The sequence below is a fragment of the Lagenorhynchus albirostris genome, chromosome 18 (genome assembly GCF_949774975.1).
Source record: "Lagenorhynchus albirostris chromosome 18, mLagAlb1.1, whole genome shotgun sequence".
Taxonomy (NCBI): Eukaryota; Metazoa; Chordata; class Mammalia; order Artiodactyla; family Delphinidae; genus Lagenorhynchus; species Lagenorhynchus albirostris.
Genome location: NC_083112.1, coordinates 46667617 through 46695615, shown reverse-complemented (window position 1 = coordinate 46695615; position 27999 = coordinate 46667617). Strand labels below are relative to the sequence as shown.

At 36.4% G+C, this 27999-nt stretch overlaps 1 protein-coding gene across 4 annotated transcripts; it reads left to right on the top strand.

Annotated features, from left to right (window-relative positions):
* Nucleotides 1–9: 9 nt before the first annotated feature.
* On the top strand, nucleotides 10–27991 carry DIS3 (DIS3 homolog, exosome endoribonuclease and 3'-5' exoribonuclease). Of its 4 annotated transcripts, none has more exons than XM_060129613.1 (21): nucleotides 10–319; nucleotides 923–1080; nucleotides 3675–3868; nucleotides 4282–4355; nucleotides 11259–11426; nucleotides 12179–12343; nucleotides 13512–13625; nucleotides 13757–13894; nucleotides 14476–14622; nucleotides 14999–15115; nucleotides 15379–15480; nucleotides 16432–16496; nucleotides 16583–16667; nucleotides 18134–18261; nucleotides 21105–21191; nucleotides 23297–23453; nucleotides 24749–24963; nucleotides 25072–25240; nucleotides 25368–25526; nucleotides 26225–26347; nucleotides 26995–27991. In XM_060129613.1, the coding sequence occupies exons 1-21, from the start codon at nucleotides 92–94 to the stop codon at nucleotides 27076–27078; spliced, it is 2877 nt and encodes a 958-aa protein (XP_059985596.1). In that variant the 5' UTR covers nucleotides 10–91; the 3' UTR covers nucleotides 27079–27991. The 4 variants fall into 4 exon arrangements, with proteins under 4 accessions (XP_059985596.1, XP_059985597.1, XP_059985599.1 ...); XM_060129616.1 differs by lacking the exon at nucleotides 10–319 and adding an exon at nucleotides 604–653; XM_060129615.1 differs by lacking the exon at nucleotides 10–319 and adding an exon at nucleotides 1222–1301 and having other exon boundaries at nucleotides 960–1080.
* The last annotated feature ends 8 nt before the right edge of the window (nucleotides 27992–27999 follow it).

Here is a 27999-nt window from a genome sequence, read left to right as displayed (position 1 = left end):
GGTAAAGTGTAGTTGTGCGACAGGGTTCCAAGCTTGACATTTTCCGCCGGAAGAGAACTGTTGAGGTCGGGATTCCAAGCCGCGAGGCAAGATGCTCAAGTCCAGGACTTTCTTAAAAAAGACGCGGGCGGGCGGCGTGATGAAGATCGTGCGCGAGCACTACTTGCGAGACGACATAGGCTGCGGTGCGTCTGGATGCGCGGCGTGCGGAAGTGCGCACGAGGGGCCGGTCCTCGAGCCGCAGCCCCTGGATCGGGTTAGCAGCCTCTGCCCGCAGCCGCACTACTTGCTGCCTGACACCAACGTGCTGCTCCACCAGGTGCGCCGGTAGGCGGGCGAACCGCGGGCACAGCGGCGCCACCGGGAGAAAGGGAGATAGGGAGACTGATGCCCAAGGAGGAGCGTCTTGGGCAACATCACGTACTTAGGGAGAGGCAAACCCCGTCAGGACCTATGCCTCCTGCCCCCCCAGGCCGAGGTTCTTTTCCATGTACTGTTTTGTTTTGGATTTTTTTTTTGAGTTCTTGGAGTTATAGGAATTTTAAATACGTCAATTTTCTAACTCCTGGTGTCTCTTCTGCCTTAGATTTTAATGTCTGGAGGTCGGGGACCTGGGCTTCTGTGGCCTCCAGCCTGCGACCCCCAGGCAGCTTGTAAGTGCCTACGAACGAAAGCTATGTGGGCCAACGTATTACTTTATTAATGAAGTTAATTCTGCAAAGTTTTGTAATTAGCCTATTTACATGTGTACTTTTTTAATGGACCTGAAGGGTTTTCTGTTGCAAAATAGCTCCTTATTTAATGTACGGTTAGTGTTTTTTTTTTAACCGGCAGAGTTTCACGTTCAACAGAAGCAATTTATGAATGAACAGAGAAAAATTAACACTTCGTTTATTTATTTATTTGTTTATTTATTTAAAAGATTGATGTCCTTGAGGACCCTGCCATCAGGAATGTCATTGTGCTACAAACAGTTCTCCAAGAAGTGAGAAATCGGAGTGCTCCGGTATATAAACGAATCCGAGATGTGACTAATAACCAGGAGAAGCATTTCTATACATTTACTAACGAGCACCATAGGTAGGGGGGAAATTATGTCAATTATCAGAAAACTATAGAATTAGCTAAACTGGGGGGAGAGTTCCTGGCGGTAATCTGTGACATCGTCAGAAGATACACCATAGGTTTCATACTTCTGAGAGTAATATTTGGTTCTTACAGAGTTTACAAACCTTGCTAAGGTCACATAGGCATTGATTGGGTCAAACCCAGAACCAAAGTCTCCTGGCTCCTCGGCTATGGTAGGTACTTTAATTTCCAAAATGTTTTCATTTTGAATTGGTTTTAGCATGAGTCGAGCAATAGGATTTTGGAAGACGAGATTTGCCTAGGTTCCTGGTATACCATATTAAGCGAATAACCAACAAAGGTTAATAAAATATAGGAGTTTGTGAAGAAAAGCTTTAAAAATATAAAGCAGATATATTCTTAATGGGCTCTTAACAGTTAAACTAATACCTTATAACAGATCATATTGACGACAATAAGGTTAAGAAATAGAATTCTTTATGTTTCAGATTCAAGACCTTTGTTTGAACTTAATGTGTGATCTTAGAAAATAAGATATTGCCTGTTCCTTATGTTACAGAAATAATTTATGATGAGTCCTAGCTTACTTTTTTTTCCTTATAAATTTATTTTATTTATTTTTTGCTGCATTGGGTCTTCATTGCTGCGCACGGGCTTTCTCTAGTTGCGGTGAGCAGGGGCTACTCTTCCTTGTGGTGCGCGGGCTTCTTATTGCAGTGGCTTCTCTTGTTGAGGAGCACAGGCTCTAGGCACAAGGGCTTCAGTAGTTGTGGCACGTGGGCTCCAGAGCGCAGGCTCAGGAGTTGTGGCACACAGGCTTAGTTGCTCTGCGGCATGTGGGATCTTCCTGGACCAGGGCTCGAACCCGTGTCCCCTGCCTTGGCAAGCGGATTCTTAACCACTGCGCCACCAGGGACGTCCCTAATTTACTTTTATTAGATCAGAGTTTCTCAATGTTGGCACTATTGACATATTGGACTGGATAATTCTTTGTTATGGGAAGGCTGTCTTAGGAATTGTAGGATGTTTAGCCGCATCCCTGGCCTATATGCACTAGATGCCAGTAACAGACCTCCCCTTCCCCACCGATCCACCGAGCTGTAACAACCTAGAATGTCTCCAGACATTGTGAAATGTCCCCTGGCGGGGAAAATCACTCCCTGGTTGAGAACTGCTAGATTAGACAGTAGATGTAATAATGAAATCCCACTGGAATATGCAAATTAAAAATATTTAATTTCTCAAATTTCTCTTCTTTGTTCTTTTTTTTTTTTTGTGGTACGCGGGCCTCTCACTGTTGTGGCCGCTCCTGTTGCGGAGCACAGGCTCCGGACACGCAGGCTCAGCGGCCATGGCTCACGGGCCCAGCCATTCCGCGGCATGTGGCATCTTCCCAGACCGGGGCACGAACCTGTGTCCCCTGCATTGGCAGGCGAACTCTCAACCACTGTGCTACCAGGGAAGCCCTCTCTTCTTTATTCTTATATCCCACACTTAAATACTGTTGTTGTAAAGAACATCAGTAAAGCACCTGTAGACTTCTTATTTCTGTCTCCTCTCGAAATCCAGAAACAGAAACTTCACTGTTTTTCAGCGCTTAAAGACCTAGTGTCTGTGGAGCATGATCATTGGATTTTTAATCCAAGGTTAGCAATTTTGTTAGCTTAAGTGCAGTGAATAGAGCTTAGCAATACTGGGGTTGACAGGAAGAATTAAGACACTCGAGCAAATCTCATGTCAGGTTGTTGCTCAGTCATGCTAAAACCAATTCAAAAATTTATGAGTGTCTTTGATAAACTTAAAAGCATTATCAGGTTTATTTAATGGTGAATAATAAAATAATTCTGAAAACCATATAAATAAGTACAGAATTCTAAAATTGAGCCTATAATTTTTAAGAAGTAGGTAGAAGTTGTTGTGCTGAATTTTGTTATTGTACTTAAATTTAGCTTCAAAGAACAGATTTAAAGAAATAAGTATGCTGACATTTGATAGCTCAGAGTGGATAGACTTAGAAGGAATATACAATCATATCTGTATCTGGTCTTTCAGTCCCTAGATGGTGTTTGTCATTTATTCAGGGTTTACCATGGATAATTTATGTGCATTATGTATTTAATAACTATACATTAATCATATCATCACAAATCATCTAATCATACAATCAATAGCTTTTAGGAATTCCTGTTAATCTACAGTTTGAATGAAATCTCATTATCAGACCTGCAAAGTTTTAGTATAGTTTTTTTCCAACAGACTATTACTTTTTTAATGTCCCAACCTCAAGTAGAAATTCTGATCTTGAATTTGTCTTTTGGTGAAAAAAATTTATTTTAGTCTTTTTTATTGCTCCATTAATGTGATTTTCTTCTTTTCCAAGTAAGTTGTTGTCTTAAAAACGTGACTAGAGGGATCTTATTTGTTTCCACTCTGAGTTATAAATGTGAATACATTCAAGAGAAAAAGATGTACCATTGACGTTAAGTTTAGTAATTATTAAGCATTTATGTCCTAAGACTTTTTACATGTGCTTGATTCTGTTGTTTTCCATTTGTTTCTTTTTTTTCCCTTTCTATTACACTTAGAGAAACTTATGTAGAACAATTACAGGGAGAAACTTCTAATGACAGGAATGATAGAGCCATTCGAGTAGCAGCAAAGTGGTACAATGAACATTTGAAGAAAATGTCGGCAGAGAATCAGCTGCGAGTTATCTTCATAACCAATGACAGGAAAAACAAAGAGAAAGCCATAGAAGAAGGGATACCAGCTTTCACTTGTAAGTCTCCATGGAGACTGGACTGTTAGTTCATGTTTGCAAATGCATGTAAAAACTATCATCAGGCCCATAATCAGATGTTCATTTGACCATTTGGTATTTTCATAGTCCTATATAACTTAATGTGATATTTTTGTGTTTTTTTTTATTTCTCAGCATTTCTAAGCTAAGTGAGTTGTACCACCAGTGGCTATTAATTTCCCTATCAAGACTTGGAATTGGCTTAGCAATGAAAGCTTATAGATATACTTGACCCACTGCCTTTGGGCGTGACCACGTCAACAGAGGGCTTCCCCCCCACCAAAAAAAATTGACATATGTACTGTCACAAACAAAAGAAGGGGAAAAAACATATCTAAGGAGGAAAAAAAAACACATTTGAATTTATCAAGAACAAAAAACTTATTTTTCAGGTGAAGAATATGTAAAAAGCCTAACTGCTAACCCCGAACTCATAGATCGTCTTGCTTGTTTGTCTGAAGAAGGGGTATGTTTGAGTTTGTTTTATTTTGTTTTTGAAAAGTGAAATTATTAATGTATCCACTTCCGGATGTTAGGCTCATAGTTACCAAATTTAAAAATTGGAATATCAGTGGGTAAGCTGGAATTGGAATAGGAGTTGGGTTATAAACAAGAGTGGCTCTAATAGACTTCTTATCAAAATGTCCTAAAGACTTGACTTTCTCAAATAGCGCTCTTTACTGATATATCCTCAGCAACCCGAGTAGGGCCTGGCACAAGGTGACACTATCTGTTTGATTAATAAATGAAGGAATTCATGGCTGGCTTGTGATGAGTAGGTATTTGACAAAGAAGTGGTGGGCACTGCAGAGAGAGCATACAGTTGTAGCATCAATTCCATAGGAGGAGGGAGGGAGTCATAAGAGGTAGAACAGGAAGGCAAGGGGCCAGATAGTGTGGACTTAACAATTTATTCTGTTAGTAATTTTTAAACTGTCTTGTAAAGGTCTCCCTAAAAGGCTTCTATGAAGAGAAGTTAGCAGATAGGATTCTGGGCTCCCTACCTTATATTGTCAGGCTAAAAGACATTAAAGGTGGATGAGAGTGTGTCTAGGAGGAACAGAGGAGAAGGACCAGAATTGTTACTTATTTGGGAGACTACTCCAATTTCGATTTGTAAGATGATGCATTGTATCAAGGGCAAGATTAGAGGCAGAGGGATGAGAAAAGGGATCACTGCCATAGTGGACTTGAGAGGGAACCATTAAACTTTGTGAGCCAATATTTCCTTGTATGTAAAGTGTGCTTAGCAATAATGACTTCATAGTGTTGTTATTAGGGTTGAATGAGGTGATAACAGTTGTGTTCATAAAATTCTTATCTCAGTGCCTGGCAAACAGCTATGGTAAATGTAAATGGTAGATACTATTGATATAAAAATAGGTTTTATGTAATATAACATTATACATACATCCAGTCTTTACAGCATTTTCTCCATCCCTGCTTGTCTTCAACCAGCTACTTTACAAAACTAAATGGAAGTGAGAAAATAAAAGCTGGGCTTGATTTTTAGAATACAGATTTAGGATTATCCTGTCTAATGAGTAGCCACTAGTTGCATGCGGCTGTTTAAATTTAATTCAGGTTAAAACTTCAGTTTCTCAGTTGTACTAGTCAACTTTCAAGCAACCAGGAGCTACTTGTGCCTAGTGACTACCATACTGGAGATCACAAAAAGAACACTCCCTTTATCACATAGTTGTTTTGGTCTAGAAGAAGAAACAAGGAGTAATCCAACATTGGTGATTCACAGTATTTGATTATGCACTGTGGTAGGGTTAGTGTAGGATATGGTGAAATTACAGTTGACTCTATTGTAACACATGTGTGTTCCTCAAAGTCACTGTGCCATGCAAAATTATATAATGAAACCCACAGAGCTTAGGGAAAATGTGGTTAGGGAAACACTCAGAAACTTCATGAAGCGGTGAAAAGAGGGTTATCTAAATTTGAACAGAAAGCTGTTACACCAGATGAAGTGCTGTGGCTCGTAAAACACAGTGATCTGAAGTAACTGATAGATGTTTGAGAGTGTGTTTGTGTGTGCGCGTGTGGATTCAGCTTGGTTCAGCTAGGTGCAGTTTTCTGCAATCACCTGGTATTTTTTTTTTAACATCTTTATTGAAGTATAATTGCTTTACAATGGTGTGTTAGTTTCTGCTTTATAACAAAGTGAATCAGCCATACATATACATATATCCCCATATCTCCTCCCTCTTGCGTCTCTCTCCCACCCTCCCTACCCCACCCCTCTAGGTGGTCACAGAGCACTGAGCTGATCTCTCTGTGCTCTGCAGCTACTTCCCACTATCTATTTTACATTTGGTAGTGTATATATGTCACTGCTACTCTCTCACTTCATCCCAGTTTACCCTTCCCCCTCCCTGTGTCCTCAAGTCCATTCTCTACATCTGCATCTTTATTCCTGTCCTGCCCCTAGGTTCTTGATCACTATTTTTTCTTTTTTAGATTGCATATATATGTGTTAGCATACGGTGTTTGTTTTTCTTTCTGACTTACTTCACTCTGTATGACAGACTCTAGGTACAACCACCTCACTACAAATAACTCAATTTCGTTTCCTTTTATGGCTGAGTAATATTCCATTGTATATATGTGCCACATCTTCTTTATCCATTCATCTGTCGATGGACACTTAGGTTGCTTCCATGTCCTGGCTATTGTAAATAGAGCTGCAGTGAACATTGTGGTACATGACTCTTTGAATTATGGTTTTCTCAGGGTACATGCCCAGTAGTGGGATTGCTGGGTCATATGGTAGTTCTATGTTTAGTTTTTTGAGGAACCTCCGTACTGTTCTCCATAGTGGCTGTATCAATTTACATTCCCACCAACAGTGCAAGAGAGTTCCCTTTTCTCCACACCCTCTCCAGCATTTATTGTTTGTAGATTTTTTGATGATGGCCATTCTGACCGGTGTGAGGTGATACCTCATTGTAGTCTTGATTTGCATTTCTCTAATAATTACTGGTGTTGAGCATTCTTTCATGTGTTCATTGGCAATCTGTACATCTTCTTTGGAGAAATGTCTTTTTAGGTCTTCTGCCCATGTTTGGATTGCATAGTTTGTTTTTTTGATATTGAGCTGCTTGAGCTGCTTGTAAATTTTGGAGATTAATCCTTTGTCACTTGCTTCATTTGCAAATATTTTCTCTCATTCTGAGGGTTGTCTTTTGGTCTTGTTTATGGTTTCCTTTGCTGTGCAAAAGCTTTTAAATTTAATTAGGTCCCATTTGTTTATTTTTCTTTTTATTTCCATTTCTCTAGGAGGTGGGTCAAAAAGGATCTTGCTGTGATTTATGTCATAGAGTGTTCTGCTTATGTTTTCTTCTAAGACTTTGATAGTGTCTGGCCTTACATTTAGGTCTTTAATCCATTTTGAGCTTATTTTTGTGTATGGTGTTAGGGAGTGTTCTAATTTCATTCTTTTACATGTAGCTGTCCAGTTTTTCCAACATCACTTATTGTAGAGGCTATCTTTTCTCCATAGTATATTCTTGCCTCCTAAATCAAAAATAAGGTGACCACGGGCTTCCCTGGTGGCGCAGTGGTTGAGAGTCCGCCTGCCGATGCAGGGGACACGGGTTTGTGCCCCAGTCCAGGAAGATCCCACATGCCCCGGAGCGGCTAGGCCCGTGAGCCATGGCCGCTGAGCCTGTGCGTCCGGAGCCTCTGCTCCGCAACGGGAGAGGCCCGTGCACCACAAAAAAAAATTAAAAAAATAAGGTGACCACATGTGCATGGGTTTATCTCTGGACTTTCTATCCAGTTCCACTGATCTATATTTCTGGTTTTGTTCCAGTACCATACTATCTTGATTACTGAAGCTTTGTAGTATAGTCTGAAGTCAGGGAGCCTGATTCCTCCAGCTCCGTTTTTCATTCTCAAGATTGCTTTGGTTTTTGGTGGTCTTTTGTGTTTCTATACAAATTGTGAAATTTTTTGTTCTAGTTCTGTGAAAAATGCCATTGGTAGTTTTATAGGGATTGCATTGAATCTGTAGATTGCTTTGGGTAGTATAGTCACTTTCACAATGTTGACTCTTCCAATGCAAGAACATGGTGTATCTCTCCATCTATTTGTATCATCTTTAATTTCTTTCATCAGTGTGTTATAGTTTTCTGCATACAGGTCTTTGTCTCCTTAGGTAGGTTTATTCCTAGGTATTTTATTCTTTTTGTTGCAGTGGTAAAAGGGAGTGTTTCCTTAAATTCTCTTTCAGATTTTTCATCATTAGTGTATAGGAATGCAAGAGATTTCTGTGCATTAATTTTGTATCCTGCTACTTTACCAAATTCATTGATTAGCTCTAGTAGTTTTCTGGTAGCATCTTTAGGATTCTCTATGTATAGTATCATGTCATCTGCCAACAGTGAATCCTTGCATTCCTGGGGTAAACCCCACTTGATCATGGTGTATGATCCTTTTAATATGTTGTTGGATTCTGTTTGCTAGTGTTTTGTTGAGGATTTTGCATCTATGTTCACCAGTGATATTGGCCTGTAGTTTTCTTTCTTTGTGACATCTTTGTCTGATTTTGGTATCAGGGTGATGGTGGCTTCATAGAATGAGTTTGGGAGTGTTCCTCCCTGTGCTATATTTTGGAAGAGTTTGAGAAGGATAGGTGTTAGCTCTTCTCTAAATGTTTGATAGAGTTTGCCTGTGAAGCCATCTGGTCCTGGGTTTTGTTTGTTGGAAGGTTTTTAATCACAGTCTCAATTTCAGTGCTTGTGATTGGTCTGTTTGTGTTTTCTATTTCCTGGTCAGTCTTGGAAGGTTGTGCTTTTCTAAGAATTTGTCCATTTCTTCCAGGTTGTGTACTTTATTGGCATATAGTTACTTGTTGTAATCTCTCATGATCCTTTGTATTTCTGCCGTGTCAGTTGTTGCTGCTTCTTTTTCATTTCTAATTCTATTGATTTGAGTCTTCTCCCTGTTTTTCTTGATGAGTCTGGCTAATGGTTTATCAATTTTGTTTATCTTCTCAAAGAACCAGCTTTTAGTTTTATTGATCTTTGCTACTGTTTCCTTCATTTCTTTTTCATTTATTTCTGATCTGATCTTTATGATTTCTTTCCTTCTGCTAACTTTGGGTTGTTTTTGTTCTTTTCCTCTAATTCCTTTAGGTGTAAGGTTAGGTTTTTTATTTGTGATTTTTCTTGTTTCTTGAGGTAGGATTGTATTGCTATAAACTTCTGTCTTAGAATTGCTTTTGCTCATCCCATAGGTTTTGGGTTGTCGTGTTTTCATTGTCATTTGTTGCTAGGTATTTTTGATTTCCTCTTTGATTTCTTCAGTGATCTCTTGGTTATTTAGTAGCATATTGTTTAGCCTCCATGTGTTTGTAGTTTTGACAGATTTTTTTCCTGTAATTGATATCTAGTCTCATAGTGTTGTCGGAAAAGATACTTGATACGATTTCAATTTTCTTACGTTTACCAAAGCTTGAGTTGTGACCCAAGATATGGTCTATCCTGGAGAATGATCCATGAACATTTCAGAAGAAAGTGTATTTTGTTGTTTTTGGATGGAATGTCCTATAAATATCAATTAAGTCCATCTTGTTTAATGTATCATTTAAAGCTTGTGTTTCCTTATTTATTTTCATTTTGGAAGATCTGTCCACTGGTGAAAGTGGGGTGTTAAAGTCACCTACTATGGTTGTGTTACTGTCGATTTCCTCTTTTATGGCTGTTATCATTTGCCTCATGTATTGAGGTGCTCCTATGTTGTCACCTGGTATTTTTTAATATATCAATTGCATTGGAACACATTTGTGTTTTCAAAACAAACATTATAGGAGAATTGACTGAACTTAGCAAGGGCATCTAACCCCGATTTGGGATGTCAAGGCTTCCTGATAGAAGTAATGTCTAAGCTGAGCTAGGAGGGATGTTAACAAAGCAAATTGCTTTGAAACAGAGACATTTTAGCTACTTTATGTAAGGGAGTTAACCATGTATTAACATTAACTAGGGGAAGAGCATTTCATGCAGAAGGAACAGTAAGTTCAAAGTCTCTGAGGTTAGAATAAGTTGGCAAGATCAAGAAATAGCTAAAAGTGTGGCTGGATGGAGTGAGCAAGGGAGAAAATGTTAGGGATGAAGTCAGAAATGTAGGTAGAGACCAGATCATTTAGGGTGTAGTGAGTCATGGAAAAAAAACTGGATTTTAGCCCATGAGTGCTAGACAGCTGTTGAGCAGGAGAGTAGTAATATCCATTTTGGCTGCTCTAAGGAGAATAGATTAGAAGCAAGGTCCTCCAGTTAGGAGGATATTTTAGTACCCCTGGGAGACAAGACAGAAAATTGGATCACGGTAGCAGCAGTTAAGGTGGTGAGAAGTAGATCAGATATTGGGTATATTTTGTTGATACAAATATTTTGTTGATTTTAGGACTTGGTGATAGATTGGGGCTATGAGGAAATAATCAGTTAATTAATGTATTTTAATAGACCATATCATTAATTTATTTAATGGATCATAGTATTTAATAGGTCCATATTTTTTAAAAATAGGTTATATTTGTTTATATGATGGTGAGGATGTTATAGTAGAGAGGGGGGAAATTTGATTCCAGAGAGAGAAAGTAATTATAGGACAAAGTTGTTGAATAGAGGAGAGGAGATGCTCACATAGGTGAGCAGATTCAGTGGTAGGGAGGTGAAGTAGGTCTCAAGTGACTGCTTCTGATTCTCAGTGTGGAGATTGAGGTCCTTCATCTGAGAGTGAGGAAGGAAGACAAGGAACTTGGAGAGTTAAGCAGGAAAAAAGAAGGTGTAAAGTGATCTCCTCAGAAGGTAGGGAATTTAGGAAATGAAGAAAACTAAAGGAGCCAAGCAGTCAGGATTGTGGATGTTGAGGTCTTAGAGAATCCTGGAAGGTGTTGTGGTGGATCTACAGTAGACGCCAGCCTACCTCTATCTAACATCCTTAGCTGTTTAAAATAATCCAAATAAAAATAGCTTTTCTTGTGCTTTCAGGAACCACAGTCTTTTCATGCAGTTGAGGCTTTCCATTACCCTTTATATACCTACCCGCTCACTTGATCACCTAACTACACACCTTCATTCCAGGAGGCCTGGGTAGGGGTAGGGGGGTACACAGAGTTTCTTAGTGTTCTGCATCTGTAGCTGACACCTAAATATAATGAAATGGAAATGTTTGTGTATTTCTAAGAATAGAAAGCTTTTTTTTCTTACTGTGCTATGTTCATTCAAATTCATACAGTGGTATATACCATAATGTGATGGTTGTTTTAAAAAATACCTGATGGTGTTAATAGTTGTATATGGAGCATACAAAAGACTCACTACTAACTATATCTCTTGGTTTGTTTATTTCACAGAATGAAATAGATAGTGGAAAAATAATATTTTCAGAGCATCTTCCATTAAGTAAGCTACAACAAGGCATAAAATCTGGTGCATACCTTCAAGGGACATTTAGAGCTAGCAGGGAAAATTACTTAGAAGCTACAGTATGGGTTCATGGTGACACTGAAGACAATAAAGAGGCAAGTGTGTACATAAATTCCTTTTACACTAAAATGTTTTCTGTTCTTTTTTTTTCACAAGTGTTTAACATTTTTGTACAAGAAGTTAAGTTTGCTTTATCCTCCCAATTTATCAGCTTGAAGAAAGTTATGTGAAAGGTCGTAGATACTAGTAGAATTAATCACTTTTTCAAAAAACTGCTTATTGAGGAAAAGAACTATTAACCCACTTTTAAGAGAATAAAAATCTAATCAATAAAAAACCCCACTATGGTACCTTTATTTTCTGTATTATGATCTATTGTGGGAAATACTATTTACATAATGTATAATTGCTCTGGAGAGCTTCACACACTTTAAAGCAAATAGCAGTTGTTTTGGGGTGCTCACTATTGGGCAGGTACTCATCTCATTGCTTTGAATGCTGCATTTCATATATTTTCAACTCTGCCTGTAAGAGTAGGTACTCTCTTTTTTGTTTTACCAATCAGGACCCTGAGATTTAGAGAGATTAAGAAATTGTGGTACTAATGTAAGAGTTATGGTAGAGCCATGAACACAACCCATATTTTCTGACCATGTTTTTTCTATTTGCTATTGAGAAATTAAGAGGGCAGAGTAAAGGGCCTCACTATAAAGGAAGAAAATATATAAAGGAGGGGAAATAGAAACATAGAGACATCAGAATATATCTAAACTTCTGTAGGCAACCTTCCCATTATTATATTGCCTTTGAAAATACCTGGGCACGTGTCATTTGCTGTTTCACACAGATAATCTTACAAGGACTTAAAAATTTAAACCGAGCTATTCATGAAGATATTGTGGCTGTGGAGCTTCTTCCGAAGAATCAGTGGGTAGCACCATCTTCTGTGGTTTTACTTGACGAAGGTCAAAATGAAGATGATATGGAGAAAGAAGAGGAGAGAGAATGCATTGTATGAAACCAAGAAAGTTTTATTTTTTTGTCTGTGTAGCTTTGAATAAGTTGTTAATGTATTGTCTTTGGAAAAAATTAAACAAGTTTCATTGCTTTCAGATTTATTTTATTAATATTTATTTTATTCGCTAGGTATAATGAATAAAATTATAGTTCTGTCAGTTTAATAATATATGTCATACACATAGTTGATTTCTTTTCCTCTAAGTAGTCTGCTTTTAAATTAATGTCTTCTTTTGCTCAAATAAAACAAAGGTTTAAATACAAAAAGACTTGAGTATGAAACTTGAATTCTGACATTCAGGTGTACGGTCTGGCTGAATTAGTGAGGTTTAAGTAAATAAAAATTTAAAATTTTCTGAAATGCCTTTATGTAATGTTAAAGTTCCCTCAGCATAAGAGATGTACTTCTGGGCCCTTACAAATAGGTCTGTTTAATAATTCCTTCTCTATTACCATATTTATTATGAAGAGAGTGCTTTCAGGTGTTTCTTTTGACCTAAAGTCTACCTGATATGACCTATTTATTTTCCCATTTTAGAATTACAACAATAATACAATTAGTTGGAATTCACACAACATTAGTAGTAGTTCTCTTTATATGAATTATATTCACTACTCTGGAGTCTTACTATAACATTATCTTTGCAGAGTCCAGGCCATAAGAGAGTGTTAGAGGTGAAATACCATAAGGTTCTTCTGCTGTTTCTAATAAAAACTATTATTTGTTTGGGTTTATATTTTGGATAAGGACGAACCTTTAAAGATACATCTCTTTTTTAATGAATTAATGAATGCCACTCAGCTAATTATTGAAAACTAGTACTAAAATCCTAGTCTTTTAATTACCAGACCTGTGCATGTGTGTGTGTGTGTGCACGCACATGTATGCAAGTCAGTAAATCTTCATATTAAAACTGCAGAGTCCAGTTCTGACATATTTATTCAGTTACTTTTGTTTTTTTGTAGTGCTTTACTATGGAACTGTTTTTGTAGTTTTGTTTGGCATGCTCTTGCCTAGAATTTTGAAGCATCAAAATTCCTTAGTTTTATGTCATAATTTACTGCCTGAGAAAGTACCTGTGTTCTAATTTTGAAGGGAAATTGTCTCATTATCCTTACAGGAAAGATAACTGAAGATTTTTACTTTTATTTTTACATCTCAGCTTAAGACTGCTGTAAGTGAAAAAATGTTAAAGCCTACAGGTAGAGTTGTTGGAATAATAAGAAGGAACTGGAGACCATATTGTGGCATGCTTTCCAAGTCTGATATTAAAGAGGTGAGTAAAGAGCATGTTGCTATGTAATAGAAAATGAAATACATTGAATAGAACTTACAGCCCTCACTCACCTTGCCCCCATCCCCAGCCTTTTTTGTATGTGTAAAATCTTTTTTCCTAATTTTCTCTAGTCAAGAAGACATCTCTTTACTCCTGCTGATAAGAGAATCCCTAGAATTCGGATAGAAACCAGACAGGCCTCTACATTAGAAGGGCAGAGAATTATTGTTGCTATTGATGGTTGGCCCAGAAATTCCAGATATCCAAATGTAAGCTTGAATTAATCATTTTATTTTAGAATATTTAATTAAAACTTTGGGAATAAAGTTGCTTCTTTTACTGAAAATAGAATCTGCTTTTGTATAAAATACATACTGAGATCTAGAAGTATTTCACAGTTACCTGGTAAGTGTACGTCCAAGCTGAAAATTAATTTTAGGAAATTCCAATGTGAATCATTTGGTGACTTTTACTCAGACTTCCTAACAAATAACTTTTGGTGACAGCTACTACAAAAACAGCATTTGAGACCTAAGTAGATTGTAAATAAACAAATTTGGAAGATAGGATATTTGAAGCACATTTTAAACTTGAAAAATAATAGAAAATAAACAGACACCTTTTTATATGAGAACCAGGCCCTTGGGAAGTCTCCCCCATAAATCATTTGAGAAGTCTTTGTCATTTTTAGCTTTAATTTACCTAGTTGTCATTTTTAAGAAGTGTGGAGAACATTTAGAAATACTAAAGTGATATGTAAATGTTCAGGGATTTAATGTGATAGTAAAATATAAATTGCCAAACAAAAAGCTGTAAAATACACCTTTCTAATAATATCTTTTGGTTTTAGGGGCACTTTGTAAAAAATTTAGGTGAAGTCGGAGACAAAGAGACTGAAACGGAAGTTTTGTTACTTGAGCATGATGTTCCCCATCAGCCTTTCTCACAGGCTGTTCTTAGCCTTCTACCAAAGATGCCCTGGAGCATCACTGAGAAGGTATGTTGAAAAGAATTCTTAGTGAATCACTGTATCTGAGCTACTAATTTTGTTTGATTTCTGTATGTGTTTTTTTAAAATATGTAGAAACCGTAGTTCCCTCCTCCCCTGCATTTAGTTTGGTACAGAACTCTTAGGTATCATGGAAATCATTTGCTTTACTGAAAGACAGACTTTTCTAGGGGACAGACATTAGCTTATGTCAAATTTTCCTAAGATGAAGAGTTCACAAGTTATAAATCATGATGTGCAGTTATAATTAAGAAATAAAGCTGTTTTTTTTTAATTTATAGATATTGTTGATTGCATAAGAGCTTGTGTTACATCTGTACCACCAAAATAGTTTTTTCTTTCTTAATAATGTGGCATCTTCTAGGACATGAAAAACAGAGAAGACCTGAGACATCTGTGTGTTTGTAGTGTGGACCCCCCAGGATGTACTGATATAGATGATGCTCTCCATTGTAGAGAACTTGAAAATGGAAATTTGGAGGTATTCATAATTATAATGACGTTCTATCCAAATATAGTTCTGGTCTTGAGTTAATTTTCTTTTGACCTATTGTAGAATTTGTTTGTGAGTTATTTATGTCAAGTAGAGTCAGTTGTAGCTGCAGAGACTAATGGACATGTAAAAAATTGAAATGGTAACTGTGACTAAGGTCCTTTTTCCTTTTGGCCGTATTTCTTCTCATTAGAACTCCATTAGTACATTTACCCAATTAAGCATGTTGACATCCTTTTTATCTTTTTAAGGTTGGTGTTCATATTGCTGATGTTAGCTATTTTATTAGACCAGGAAATGCATTGGATCAAGAATCAGCTAGAAGGGGAACAACTGTGTATCTTTGTGAAAAGGTAAATATATTAAATTTAGAGTGGAATTTTGATACATCATTTCCATCATCTGTTTTATTCTTAATAATAAAACCATCTGAGGTATTTCCTGAGAAGAGGACAGCCTCAGTATATAGTGAAATATGAAATACTACTTTGTTAATTGTGCAGTTTGTCAAAATCATGGGCACTTTTGGATTCTTGAACAGTCTGGAATAGTACATGAATTAGCTAAAAGACATACATAGAATAAGATGGCCTTAAATCAGTGAAAATATTGCAATGTGTTTTGTTATTGAGTGACCCAAATAACAAGTAGACGTAGTTGATATAAATTGTTGTGTAGCATTTAACTTATTATTGGTGGGTAATTAATATATTTTCTGTTTCTTATATATAGTTAAGTCGAGTCTGTTCTGTCACAATTTACCATTTATTCTTCATTAAGTATGCTCCCATAAACTTACAGAGAAAAATTGTGAAAGTAGAAGGGAAAGTTAAGCTTAGTCTGTGGTAAATTCATTGTCAAAGTTCTTCTGTGTAGCTTTTTTCCATAAAATTTTAGTGTTTCTCTTTTTTTAGAATGTTGAAAACACCATGTAGTTTGTGTGAAGTATTGGAGGAAGGTCCAGTCGTAGAGCTATTAGGGCCTGTGTCTGTTATCTGGTACAAACGTATTGTACAGACCAGAGATTTCAAAGTTTCAGAGCACAGCTAGGTGGGTAGTGTAGAGAACTTAAACTTAGACCGACTGACATGAAATCCAGTTTTCTTTCATTGCTTCCCTCTTGTAAAAATTGTGTGTAACTACTTTTCTAGAAATAGACTTTTTATTTCACATTTTCTCACTTCTTTTCACAAAGGCCTTTTTTTCCCCCTTGTAAGTTCAATGCTATTGATATTTGAGAGTAGAACCTCAAAAAACATGTGGAGACAGCTCGGTAATCCACAACTCTATTTTATTTGTTCCAGAGGATTGACATGGTTCCAGAGTTGCTTAGCTCTAACTTATGTTCCCTAAGATCTAACGTTGACAGGTACTTATCACATTTCTTCATAAAAACATAGTATTTACTTCTATAACTGATTCCCATTAACAGATACCATCTATTTTTCCTCATAGGTTGGCATTTTCATGTATTTGGGAAATGAATCACAATGCAGAAATCTTAAAAACAAGGTTTACCAAAAGTGTCATTAATTCAAAGGTTGGTTTCATGGTTACTACTTCATGTTTAACATCTTTGGTGCTTTTAACAATGTTCTAGATTGTTTTGAAAAAGTTAGGCTTATTAATAATAAGAAGAAGTTTTTCCCCAGTGTTGCAGCAAACTCTAGTTGTTTTCAGTTACTTGCTTAATTTTTGCTGTTATTTAGAAATGAGTTTATTCCTGTATTCAGAAACTTACCAAGCCTATATACTTGAGGAGACCAAGTAGGTTTCTTTTAGCCCTAACTCAGAAACTCCAGTGTTTGAAGTTGTCCCAGTTTATAACTGGTTAGTATTTTAAAAGATGGCATGTACACCGTCTCCTTGTTCCTCACACTTTCTCACTGAAATAATGTGATAAATCATGGTTGAATTCCAGTAGGACTAGCCTGAGCTCGATGTTCACACAGAACGGAGCCAGATTATGTTTCTCATTCTTCTCCTTTTTTTAATACTTTTCCCCAGATTCCCTTGTGTTCTCATTTTGCCCTGAATCTACCTCTGATGTTTGCCAAACCACTTTTCTTCCAATGATCTGTTTTCCAAGTTTGCCGGCTTTTTCTCTCCCTTTGACATCATTCTTTTCTAATCAGCTAGTGATTGGAAAGAAAGCAATGTTAAACTGACAGATAGTAATGTGGGAATGATTTAAATTTTCCTAGATTAGTATTTTTAAATAGGATGAGTTTATAATTCTCCTAGACTTGGTCAGTGTAACAAAATTATATGAAAAAAAAAATTAGTAAGCATATAACAGAAAACATTTTTAGATGGGGAACTCTTATCCCCTAATAGATAAGTTGGTTCTCCCAAGAATCTGACCTGGTCTGCATCACCTAACTCTCTTGTACTATTCCTGATTTTTACTCAAAAAGCTGCTTAGAAAAAAAAAAGCTAAAAAATGGTGTTTTACATAAGGAGGGAAATAGGAACAGAGGTACTATTTGTATTGTAATTGGAAATTAATGTTTTCTACTATGATTTTTCCGATTCTTAGGTTAAATACCTAATTTTGGGTATTTAGTAGATTTCCTATAAAACACAATGTCTAGACTATTACAATTTTATTAATTATTTGCTGTGAGTAAGGCAGTATTGGTTCTCCGGGAAGGATTTCACTTTACAGTCATTATCAGAGAATCTAACCTTCCTTTTATTTTATTTTAACATTACCTAAGTATTTATACATTAACTGAACTATGAGTAAATAGTTTAAACTATTTACTAACCATTCTACCATTTTATTTTGTTTTAACATAAGTTCGCTTATGTTGTGTAATGCATCAGATAAGAGTAAATGAACCAGAAATCATAGGTGTGGAGTATAAATATTATAGATAGGAATCTCTTCTTTTGTTATTGATTTTAGGTTTTCTGAAATCATGGATTTTATATAGTGGAAATATGAGAACATAGTAAGCCAGTTTTTATAAGCATTGTATTAACATATGGTTTCTTTTTTAGGCTTCCCTTACATATGCTGAAGCTCAGATGAGAATTGATTCAGCAACCATGAATGATAGTATTACTACTAGTCTCCGTGGACTAAATAAACTAGCTAAAATTTTGAAAAAAGGAAGAATTGAAAATGGGTACATTTCAAAAATAGTTATTAAGATTTGTCTTAATTCACCTATCCTGGCATTAAGCTAACTTGTGAACTCTTTAAAGTGTTTTATCATGGACAGTGATGAATTATTTAATAGGCTGAATAGGGGCTCTTAAGTAGAAACATTCCGTTTCTTCTAGATACCTTTTTAAATATTAGCAGCTTGATTCTGGACTTGATTCTGGTTTGTTCAAGAGTTCTGTTGTGTCAAAGATCTTGATATGTTTGAGTTAAAGATCTTGAAGAAATTCTAGGAAGGCAAGATTGTCTTAAGACTGTTCTATTTGGATCATTCCTGATTTTAATTAGAAATGAGTTTCAAGATTGAACATTGGTTTTCAGATATTAAAATAAATATAGATGAAGTCCTTCTTGCACTTAGAGTTGGAAGAGATTTTAGAGGTTGTTTAATCCAACACCTTCATTTTTTTTTAACGTTTTTTTTTTTTTAATTTTTATTTATGTATTTATTTATTATTTTTGGCTGTGTTGGGTCTTTGTTTCTGTGCGAGGGCTTTCTCTAGTTGCGGCGAGTGGGGGCCACTCTTCATCGCGGTGCACAGGCCTCTCACTGTCGCGGCCTCTCTCGTTGCGGAGCACAGGCTCCAGACGCGCAGGCTCAGTAGTTGTGGCTCTCGGGTCTAGTTGCTCCGCGGCATGTGGGATCTTCCCAGACCAGGGCTCGAACCCGTGTCCCCTGCATTGGCAGGCAGATTCTCAACCACTGTGCCACCAGGGAAGCCCCCAACACCTTCATTTTTTAAATGATTAAGAGTTACCTAGAAGCAGTCTTACCAAAGATCTGATTGCTAGCGGCAGGTTTACAACTTTTAGCTGTTATATCATGGCATTTGCCAAACTGCAGAGGAGTTTTAAGGAGTATCCAAGTACCCAAACTTGTTGAAATAGTTAGAAGAAATTTGATTCTTGAAAAACATCAACTGTCAGAGTAAAGCAGGTTCTTGAGCCTTTCATATGTTGGTCTCTGGGTTCCTGTGCCCATCTAGGGTAGGGTCACAAGTAGTTACTAAAAGTGTTTTTGTTGGGGAGTGCAAACTCTAGATCTGTGCTGTTTTCATAAGATGTGCCTATTTAAATTAAAATTCATTAAAATTAAAATAAAAAATTCAGTTCCTGAGTCACACTAGCCATATTTCAAGTCCTCAGTAGCCACATTTGGCTAGTGGCTACCATGTTGGACAAGGTGGATTGAGAACATTTCCATCCCTGCAGAAAGTTCCATTGGACAGTGTTGTTCTAGGCATTTATGCTGAGCCAACCCTACCTCTACTCACACTTCAGTTTTCTGGGAATTTTCTCCTGAAACTTGGAACTATATAAGGATAATTTGGATGTAGTAAAACCCAATGAAATTATTGCTCAAGTTTGTCCTTAAGATGTAAATAAGAGGAGTATAGTTAGATTTCTTTTGTAATACAAAACAACACATTTTTCATCAAGTATTCGTTTATTGAAGGTTTTCAGTATGCCAGGCATCAGAAGAAAGTTTGTTGTAAAAGCAAAGTGAATAAAACAAATTGAAACTGTATTTATTTTGGCAGTTTTAAAGTAAGAGATGTAAATTTGCATCTGTAACAGCTTCCGCTAATTAGGACAGGAAAGATATTTCGTTAACTTGAACACTGTACTTCTAGTTTTGTAAGTATTGATAGATAGTCATCTACTGGTAAAACATATCATCGAGTCTTCTCAGTCTTAGGATGAATAGAGAAAGGAATCAGTAAAAAAAAATTGGTGTCTTTCACCTTCTTAAAGGATGTGTTGTGTCTTAAATTATATTTATCATATGTCTATGTTAAAGAATAAATGTCACGTTTTAAATGTTCTGTGAAGAAAAAGTGATCAAAATGTGATTAGTATACCTTGCTCTTTAGGTCAAGATGTATAGATTAACACAGATTAATTGTGGTTTAGAACCTTATTGTAACTTATGCATGGAAAGAAAGGAATATTTGTCGGGATTCCCTCTCTAGTATTTCTTCTGTAGTTCTTCTAATAAAGGTGAAGAGTCAAGGGGAAAAAGGACTTGGAATCCCACTTAACTTGCCCCAAATCATCTTTTTCCCTTTTTTGTGATTGTCCAAAGTTACCCAGCCTCATTAAAATTCTTAGTTTTAGGTTGATTTGGAGCTGACCTGATGAAAATAGCATCAAGGTGTGTAGAAACATTATACTTGCCTTGCCTTGTGGGAATTTACTTTTCAAAGGAGAACTTGCCAAATCATTAAATGAACTGTGCATGTAAAGCACTTAGCCTAGTGCACTCTCTGACCCACAGCACTCAGATATTAATAGCCATTAGTGTTTGTGACATTAGTTGTAGTTTGTCTCCTCTCCTTGGTTGAGTGTATGTGGAAGATACTTTCGAACTGGGGATCTTCTGATGTTACTGATCTACCCATGGCAGCTTCCCTTTTGCCTCTCTCCACCATCCCTCACCCTAATACATTGTTTCCTATAGTAAATAAAATACTATTGATTACCTTCTTTATTTATAAAACTGATTACAAACTCTTGTAGCTAAGTAAAAACTCAGTTTCGGTACAGAAGTCATTCAAATCCTGAGAAACACAAGGACTCATTTTGTTGTGTTGCTACTGTCCTCCCTTTTTAAATGCATTTTAGAGCTGTAAAATATTAGGCTATCCGTGAAAATGGAACATAAAACTTAGCAGATGTTCATAAAGCTTTCATAAGAAAAACTGTTATGCACTTGCTCTAATCATTTTCTGTTTTAAAAGAATCACTTCCAGAATTACATCTGTTACTGCTCACATGACTGATTCACCTCTTTATCTTATTTAGGGCTTTGACTCTTTCTTCTCCAGAAGTTCGATTCCACATGGACAGTGAAACTCATGATCCTATAGATCTGCAGACCAAGGAACTTAGGTATGCAATTTTTTTGATGGGTAGTAGATAAGATTTTGATTTTAAGGTAATATCTAGTATATATATTAATAAAACATATTTGTACCCCAAATATCTATTTTTAGTAGGGTTATGATTTCTACAGAGTTTTTTTTACTTATGAAATATAGAGAAAAGTAAATGATTTCACTTTCTAGTCTTTTTTATATAAAACCTATGTATCTTATTTATAAGATAAATATTATAAAAGGAAAACTGCCAGTTTGGTTTGTCTTAATGTGTGGTATATTAGAACTTGACTAGTAATAGCTATGGTAAGTAAAGGAAGATTACCCTCATTAATTTCTTATGTATTTAATAGAGAATATACTGTGATAGGGTAGAATAGTGGCCAAACACTGGGCTTTGAAGCCAGACTGCCTAGATTTGGATCCCACTTCTGCCAGTGACTCCGGTCAAGTTATTTGACCTCTCTATGACTCGATTTATTTGTCAGTAAAATAGGATTGGTAATGGTACCTACCTCATAGGGTGTTGCGAAGAATAGTCAGAGGTTAGGTATTGTTGTTACAGTTTTATTGATTTGGGCTAAGATTTAGGGAGCAAGGTTGTTTTGGATTAAATCAGAGTTAGGCCTCTTTTCCATGCCTGTTATGTAAGGTGATCTGAAATTAATCATGCATTTACACTTTTCTAGTAGATGACCAAGGATTAAAAATGGGAATATTCTCAAGTTTGTTAGTTAGGACCAGTGTGTGCGTTATAGCATTAGAGCTAAAATTTAAAAATACCTTTGGGTGAATTTCTGTGCAAATAAGTCTAATGTTAACAGGAACAGTGAACCCAATACCAAGGGCTTTTTTGAGGAAGATCTTGAATCTAGTTTTGCCAAAGCAGAACATCACCCATTTCTTCTTACCAAGAAGAAAAACCACATTTCTAAGAGATTGTCCCATAGTTTTAAAGGTACAATTAGAGGTCTTCCTAATATTAAAAAAAAAAAATTAATATATTTTAGGAATCTTGTCAAGAAGTTATAAGATGTTGTTAAAAATGGAAACATGAATGACAGATTAATAATGCATGTTCAGTAACTTGGGAGAAAGAAAGCACTATTAAACAACACAGATCATTTACTAAACTAAATATTAAGTGGACATAGGCTATGTAGAATGAAAAACAATATCACATTGGTTAAGAGCTTTGAAGTCAGATTATATGGGCTCAGATCCTGTTTCTACTGATAATTCTAATCTTGAGCAAGAGAATAATGTTACACATCTTTAGTTTTCTCACCTGCAAAACAGGACTAATATCTATATCCATATATATATATATACATATGTGTGTATATGTGTATGTATACACACACACATATTGCAATGTATATAGCACTTATAGCACAATGCCTGGGCCATAATACGCACCCAAAATAGCTATTTTAAATATCTCTTCGTTTTGGGGTGAAAGTTTATTAGTGAAAGTTTTCATTTTTTTAAAGCCAAAATTGATATGACCTAAATAGCTTTTAATTCTTAGAAAACTTTATTTCTGTGGACTTATAATTGAATAAAAATCTCTTTGTACTCAGTATAAAGAGGTGAAAATGCTTATGATTTAGATTTTATATATTACTAGAGTTACTAAAGCTTCTGGTTTTTTTTTTTTTTTTTTGGCGGTACGCGGGCCTCTCACTGTTGTGGCCTCTCCCGTTGCGGAGCACAGGCTCCGGACGCACAGGCTCAGCGGCCATGGCTTACGGGCCCAGCCGCTCCGCGGCATGTGGGATCTTCCCAGTCCGGGGCACGAACCCGTAGTCCCCTGCACCGGCAGGCGGACTCTCAACCACTGCGCCACCAGGGAAGCCCAAAGCTTCTGTTTTTTATTGCCATTTGTAAAGTCTCTTCTAGCGTGAGATTTACTCATGGAGTAGATGCCTAGTAAGAGATCGTTAGCACAGTAGCTGAGAAATGAAAGGGATACTAAGTTCTTAAAAAAACACATGTGCATACACACATGAATGTTTACATAGGAATTTTCATTATCTCTTGGTAGAGAAGGTAACCTGTGAACGATATATAGAAGTCTCATTCTTTTTCCTTATTTAACGATTTTGCCATTGGCAGAGAAACAAATTCCATGGTGGAAGAATTTATGTTACTTGCCAACATCTCTGTTGCAAAAAAAATTCACGAAGAATTTCCTGAGCATGCTCTGCTTCGAAAACATCCTGCCCCTCCTCCATCAAATTACGAAATTCTTGTTAAGGCAGCTAAATCCAAGGTAAGGTCACATAGTTTGAAAAAGCATCTGTATTTGTGTAGTGATCCAGCCATTGCACTGAACAATCTATATTTACATTTCCATAAAAATTTTGTTGTCTCCTGATGCAAAAATATGCCCGTAGTTCTTTCAATTAAAAAAAGAAGTCATCTAACTTGGGTGTGGTCATCTCTTCGCACCTTGAAATCATTTGTTTAATAAAATCCTTTAATGTCTTTAAATAAAGAGAGCCCTATACTAAAGCCAGATATTCCAGACTAAGTTATTTATAATATCCTGAACGTATTAAGCTCTTCCATATCTCTGTGCCTTTACACATGTTTTTTATGCCTGTATTATTTCATGCCTCCTCCAAACTGTCTACCTTTAGAGACTTAACAGATAGTTTTTTTTTTCTCTTTATCTTCAACTCACTTAAGCCCTCTTTATGTCATGTCCCTAAGAAAGAAGTCCATTTTTGCATATGTGGAAAAAAGGAAAAACATAGAAAGGGCACCCGTTTCCTCAGCCCCTTATGCTCCCTGCCTCTGGTTAGTAGACTTATTTAGGCATGATTATCCCTACACTTGGGGTGACTGTGGCTTGGATTTCAGGGTATTATTCTAACAGGATGACGTTGATTTCTGATTTTTCAGACCTTTATGGTGGGCCTGCTCCTATCATATCCATCAGAACAGAATCAGCTTCTCCTCTGCTCTAAGGATTGTACTGTAAATTGGAGAATTTTCTCTTACTGTCCTATTTCTTTCTATGACCTGGGTAGAGGAAGGAAGATATACGTATTTTTGCCTCATCTCCCAAAGTAAAACAAGCAGCCAGTTGCTGTATCAGCACTTTGAGCTGTAGTAACCAATACAGTTTTATTTTGCCTCTGATCTTCTACTTTGAATGGAGGGAAACTCTGCAGAGAAAATCCAGATATGCTGAAAAATATCCAGATCTACTTTGATTTTTTTCTGCCCCAACAGAGATAAGGCAAGTACAGATTGGACTTTGAGAGATAGCACTACTGCTCCCAATATTCTCTTCCCCTTGAAATTTCTTAAGAATGTTGATACTGTAGTACCTTCAAATGCGTTCAGAAAAATTTAAGGTTTACTGTTGCAAAAACCAGCCATTACTTTTTATGACTTTATTTTTAGTTCTCCTAGGTTTAGGATAAAAGATATAAACACTTAATATGTGGTCAAAAACCACCATATTTGTTCAATCTGATTGGTTATATTTTGAAGACATGCTGGTAGTGATTTTAAAATGTTTAATATGATGCGTTTTCCCCTCTTTTTTATCCACAGAATTTGGAAATTAAAACTGATACAGCCAAGGCTTTGGCTGACTCTTTGGACCGGGCTGATTCACTTACCTTCCCGTATCTAAACACCCTGTTAAGAATATTGGCAACTCGCTGCATGATGCAAGCTGTGTACTTCTGCTCTGGAATGGATACTGATTTTCATCACTATGGCTTAGCGTCCCCAATATACACACATTTTACTTCACCCATCCGAAGGTACTTTTTCCTTATGAAATTAGAGATAGAAAACAGTTGATTTCAAATTTTAAAAGGACATTTTAATGCTAACATAGCATGATTCTTATTTCTCCTTCATATATCTAGATACGCAGACATCATCGTTCATCGGTTATTGGCTGTGGCTGTCGGGGCTGACTGCACTTACCCAGAGTTGACAAACAAACACAAGCTTGCAGAATTATGTAAAAATCTCAATTTTCGGCACAAAATGGCACAGTACGCTCAGCGTGCATCTGTGGCTTTTCATACCCAGGTATTTGCCTTCTATCACTAATGTTAGAAATGAAGTTTCGTTCACTTTTAATTGCAGAATTTTTTTTTTTTGTTAACTTCAAAATATCTTAAGACAATCCTTGATAAGGTTGTATGCTTTTTTACAGTTATTTTTCAAAAGCAAAGGAATAGTAAGTGAAGAAGCTTATATTCTATTTGTGAGAAAGAATGCTCTTGTGGTGTTAATTCCAAAGTATGGATTAGAAGGTACAGTGTTTTTTGAAGAAAAGGACAAACCAAAGCCACGGCTTACTTACGATGATGAGGTACAGTATTTCTAATGTTTTTATTTTGGCTTTTTTTGGAGGGGGGACAGTTGCAAATGGTACCTATAAAGGGTAAAATTATTTTTGTACCCTACCGAACTTTATGCTAGCTAAGCTTATCGTTTTACTCACTATTTCTCAGCTCAGTGTTTCTTGCCATATACAAAAGTTTTTCTTGATTTCTTTCTTTTATACCATGAAAAGTTTTCCCCTCTAAGGAAAACTTGAATTATGCTTTGTCCCTAGTGGACAAATGGATTAAAGTAAAGGAATAAATGGCTGTTTATAGCTCCAAGAAGGGAATTTTTTCAACCAATTCCAAGTGTCTCTTACCTGACACACTCCCTACTTCCCTAATCTTAGTAGAACTACAGAACAATAAATTCTGCCCACATTACCTTTGTGCTCCTGTATAACACCAACAATTTGCTAATTAAAGGGGTGAGAATCCTACAGTTAATGAATATATATTGGGACCACATTAATGAAAGGGGGAGGTTTGCACATAATTAGGTCATATGTATGAGTTTGTTAGATTAGTGGTTTTTGTTATGTTGAACACCTAGATACTGAATAAATATTGAAGTTATTTTAGAATTTAAACTTTTAAATTAATATGGAAGATAAATTATAAAGAATTAGAACCAAGCCTCAAGTGTAAGAAAGCAATTAAAAATAGTAAAATGTGTTTTGTTTAGATACCATCACTTAAAATAGAAGATACAGTGTTTCATATATTTGATAAAGTTAAAGTGAAAATCATGTTAGACTCATCTAATCTTCAGCATCAGAAGATCCGAATGTCCCTGGTAGAACCACAGGTAAGACCAAACTTAGAGTGTCCATGTTGTGGTGGAATAAACAGTATGTATTTTGTGAAAGAGAGTGATATAGTCATAAGTTATTCCTGTTTAAGGATAGAATCCTGTAAGTATTGTGGAAGACAAATATCTGCATAGGAAATCCTATTTTCTCACTGATTTCCTTAGGCCATGGGAACCCAGGCATCTGGGCTTCTTCTGAGGTCCTTGGGGCCAAAAGTGGAGTTCTGAGATCTGCCTAGTTCTTTCTGAAATCCGCACTTTTGAAGATCAAGTTAAAGTGTGTTTCCACCTAAGACATTGGTTCTTAACCTTGGCTCTGCCCCCGACACACCTGAGGCCTCTGATCCTGACAGAGTGGCTCACAGCTAGGATAAATTGAACGTTTTGGTTAAACCCACCCTTCCCAAATGACATGCTTCTACCTGCTGAGATCATGTCTGCCTTTTACATTCTGAACCACTGTTCCTTTGTGTGTGAAATACATACCAACACATATATCCTGTGGAAAATCTGCTCCTTCTTCCCCCTACCACCCCTGCATCTTTTTGAACTTAAAAGCGTCAGTGGGGAAGGGGAAGATGAGAAAGATTTATTCCTTATTTTACGCTTTTACTCATCTATTTTTCCCATTTGCATTACTTTAGATACCAGGAATAAGCGTTCCTACTGATACTTCAAACATGGACATTAGTGAACCAGAGACAAAGAAGAAGAAGCTTCAAAAATAGCTACAGTCAAGAAAAAAAAAGCTTCAAAGATTGGTTTCCTTAAAAAAAAAATCTTGAGGGAACACTTGTAAACCTAAGAAGTGTGTGATAGTTTGTTACTTCTAAGCACATTTTAATAATTTTTGAAATTTGCATTTTTATTGAACTGTTGACTGTGTCTGTCCCATCATACTACTTCCTTTCTGGATTGAACAGAACTATTTATGCAGAAAAATTCGATTGAATAACCATCACTTAAATAGTGACAGGATAACAACTTGAGGGATCTGTAAAGATCATTTAAAGGGAGCACTCATCTGCTCACTGAAGAGGAGATGAATTTTGCATAAGTAATTTGATTATCTACTATTGATAGAAAAAAACTGTAATTTTCCTATGGAGAAAATATAACATTTTTAGAAGGAACAGTCTATTCTTTCTGAGTCTTGAAAGCTGTCAGTGTGTGGTACGGCAGTTTTTAGATTTCAAGACAGTGAAGTCAGGAGCTGTCAGGGACTTCAGCATTTAATCTCCTTTGCCACCTTTAATTTACCTGACTTATACTAAGTGTTCCTGTACTGTTAAAAAGCCTCCTGCATTTTATTAGTGGTTCTTGAACAGCTGTGAATGTTTGGGAATTGGGTGTTGAAGGAAGGTGAAGTAGAATATTTTGATCTAACTGGAAAAATAGTTTTTTTTTAATACCAGATAATAAGTGTGATCATCATCCTTGACCTTCAGCTCAAATATCTCCCCGAAAATAAGGCATTAGGGTTCAAAGAAAGAATAGAGATGGCCCTTTAAACATCACATCGTGTTACTTATAAAATAAGGAGGCAATTAATAATGGCTTTTAAATTGCATATATATCAGATTATGGAGGAAAGGAGGGGTTGCATGAGGACATTAAAGGGAACAGATTGAAGTACTGCTACTTGGTGT

Bases quoted from the DNA above. Each gene is read 5' to 3' on its own strand.
- DIS3 (XM_060129613.1), top strand. From the start codon at position 92: ATGCTCAAGTCCAGGACTTTCTTAAAAAAGACGCGGGCGGGCGGCGTG. The intron at 1,081-3,674 runs GTAGGGGGGAAA...TATTACACTTAG, and splicing joins TTTACTAACGAGCACCATAG to AGAAACTTATGTAGAACAAT. The intron at 25,527-26,224 runs GTACAGTATTTC...TGTTTTGTTTAG, and splicing joins GGCTTACTTACGATGATGAG to ATACCATCACTTAAAATAGA.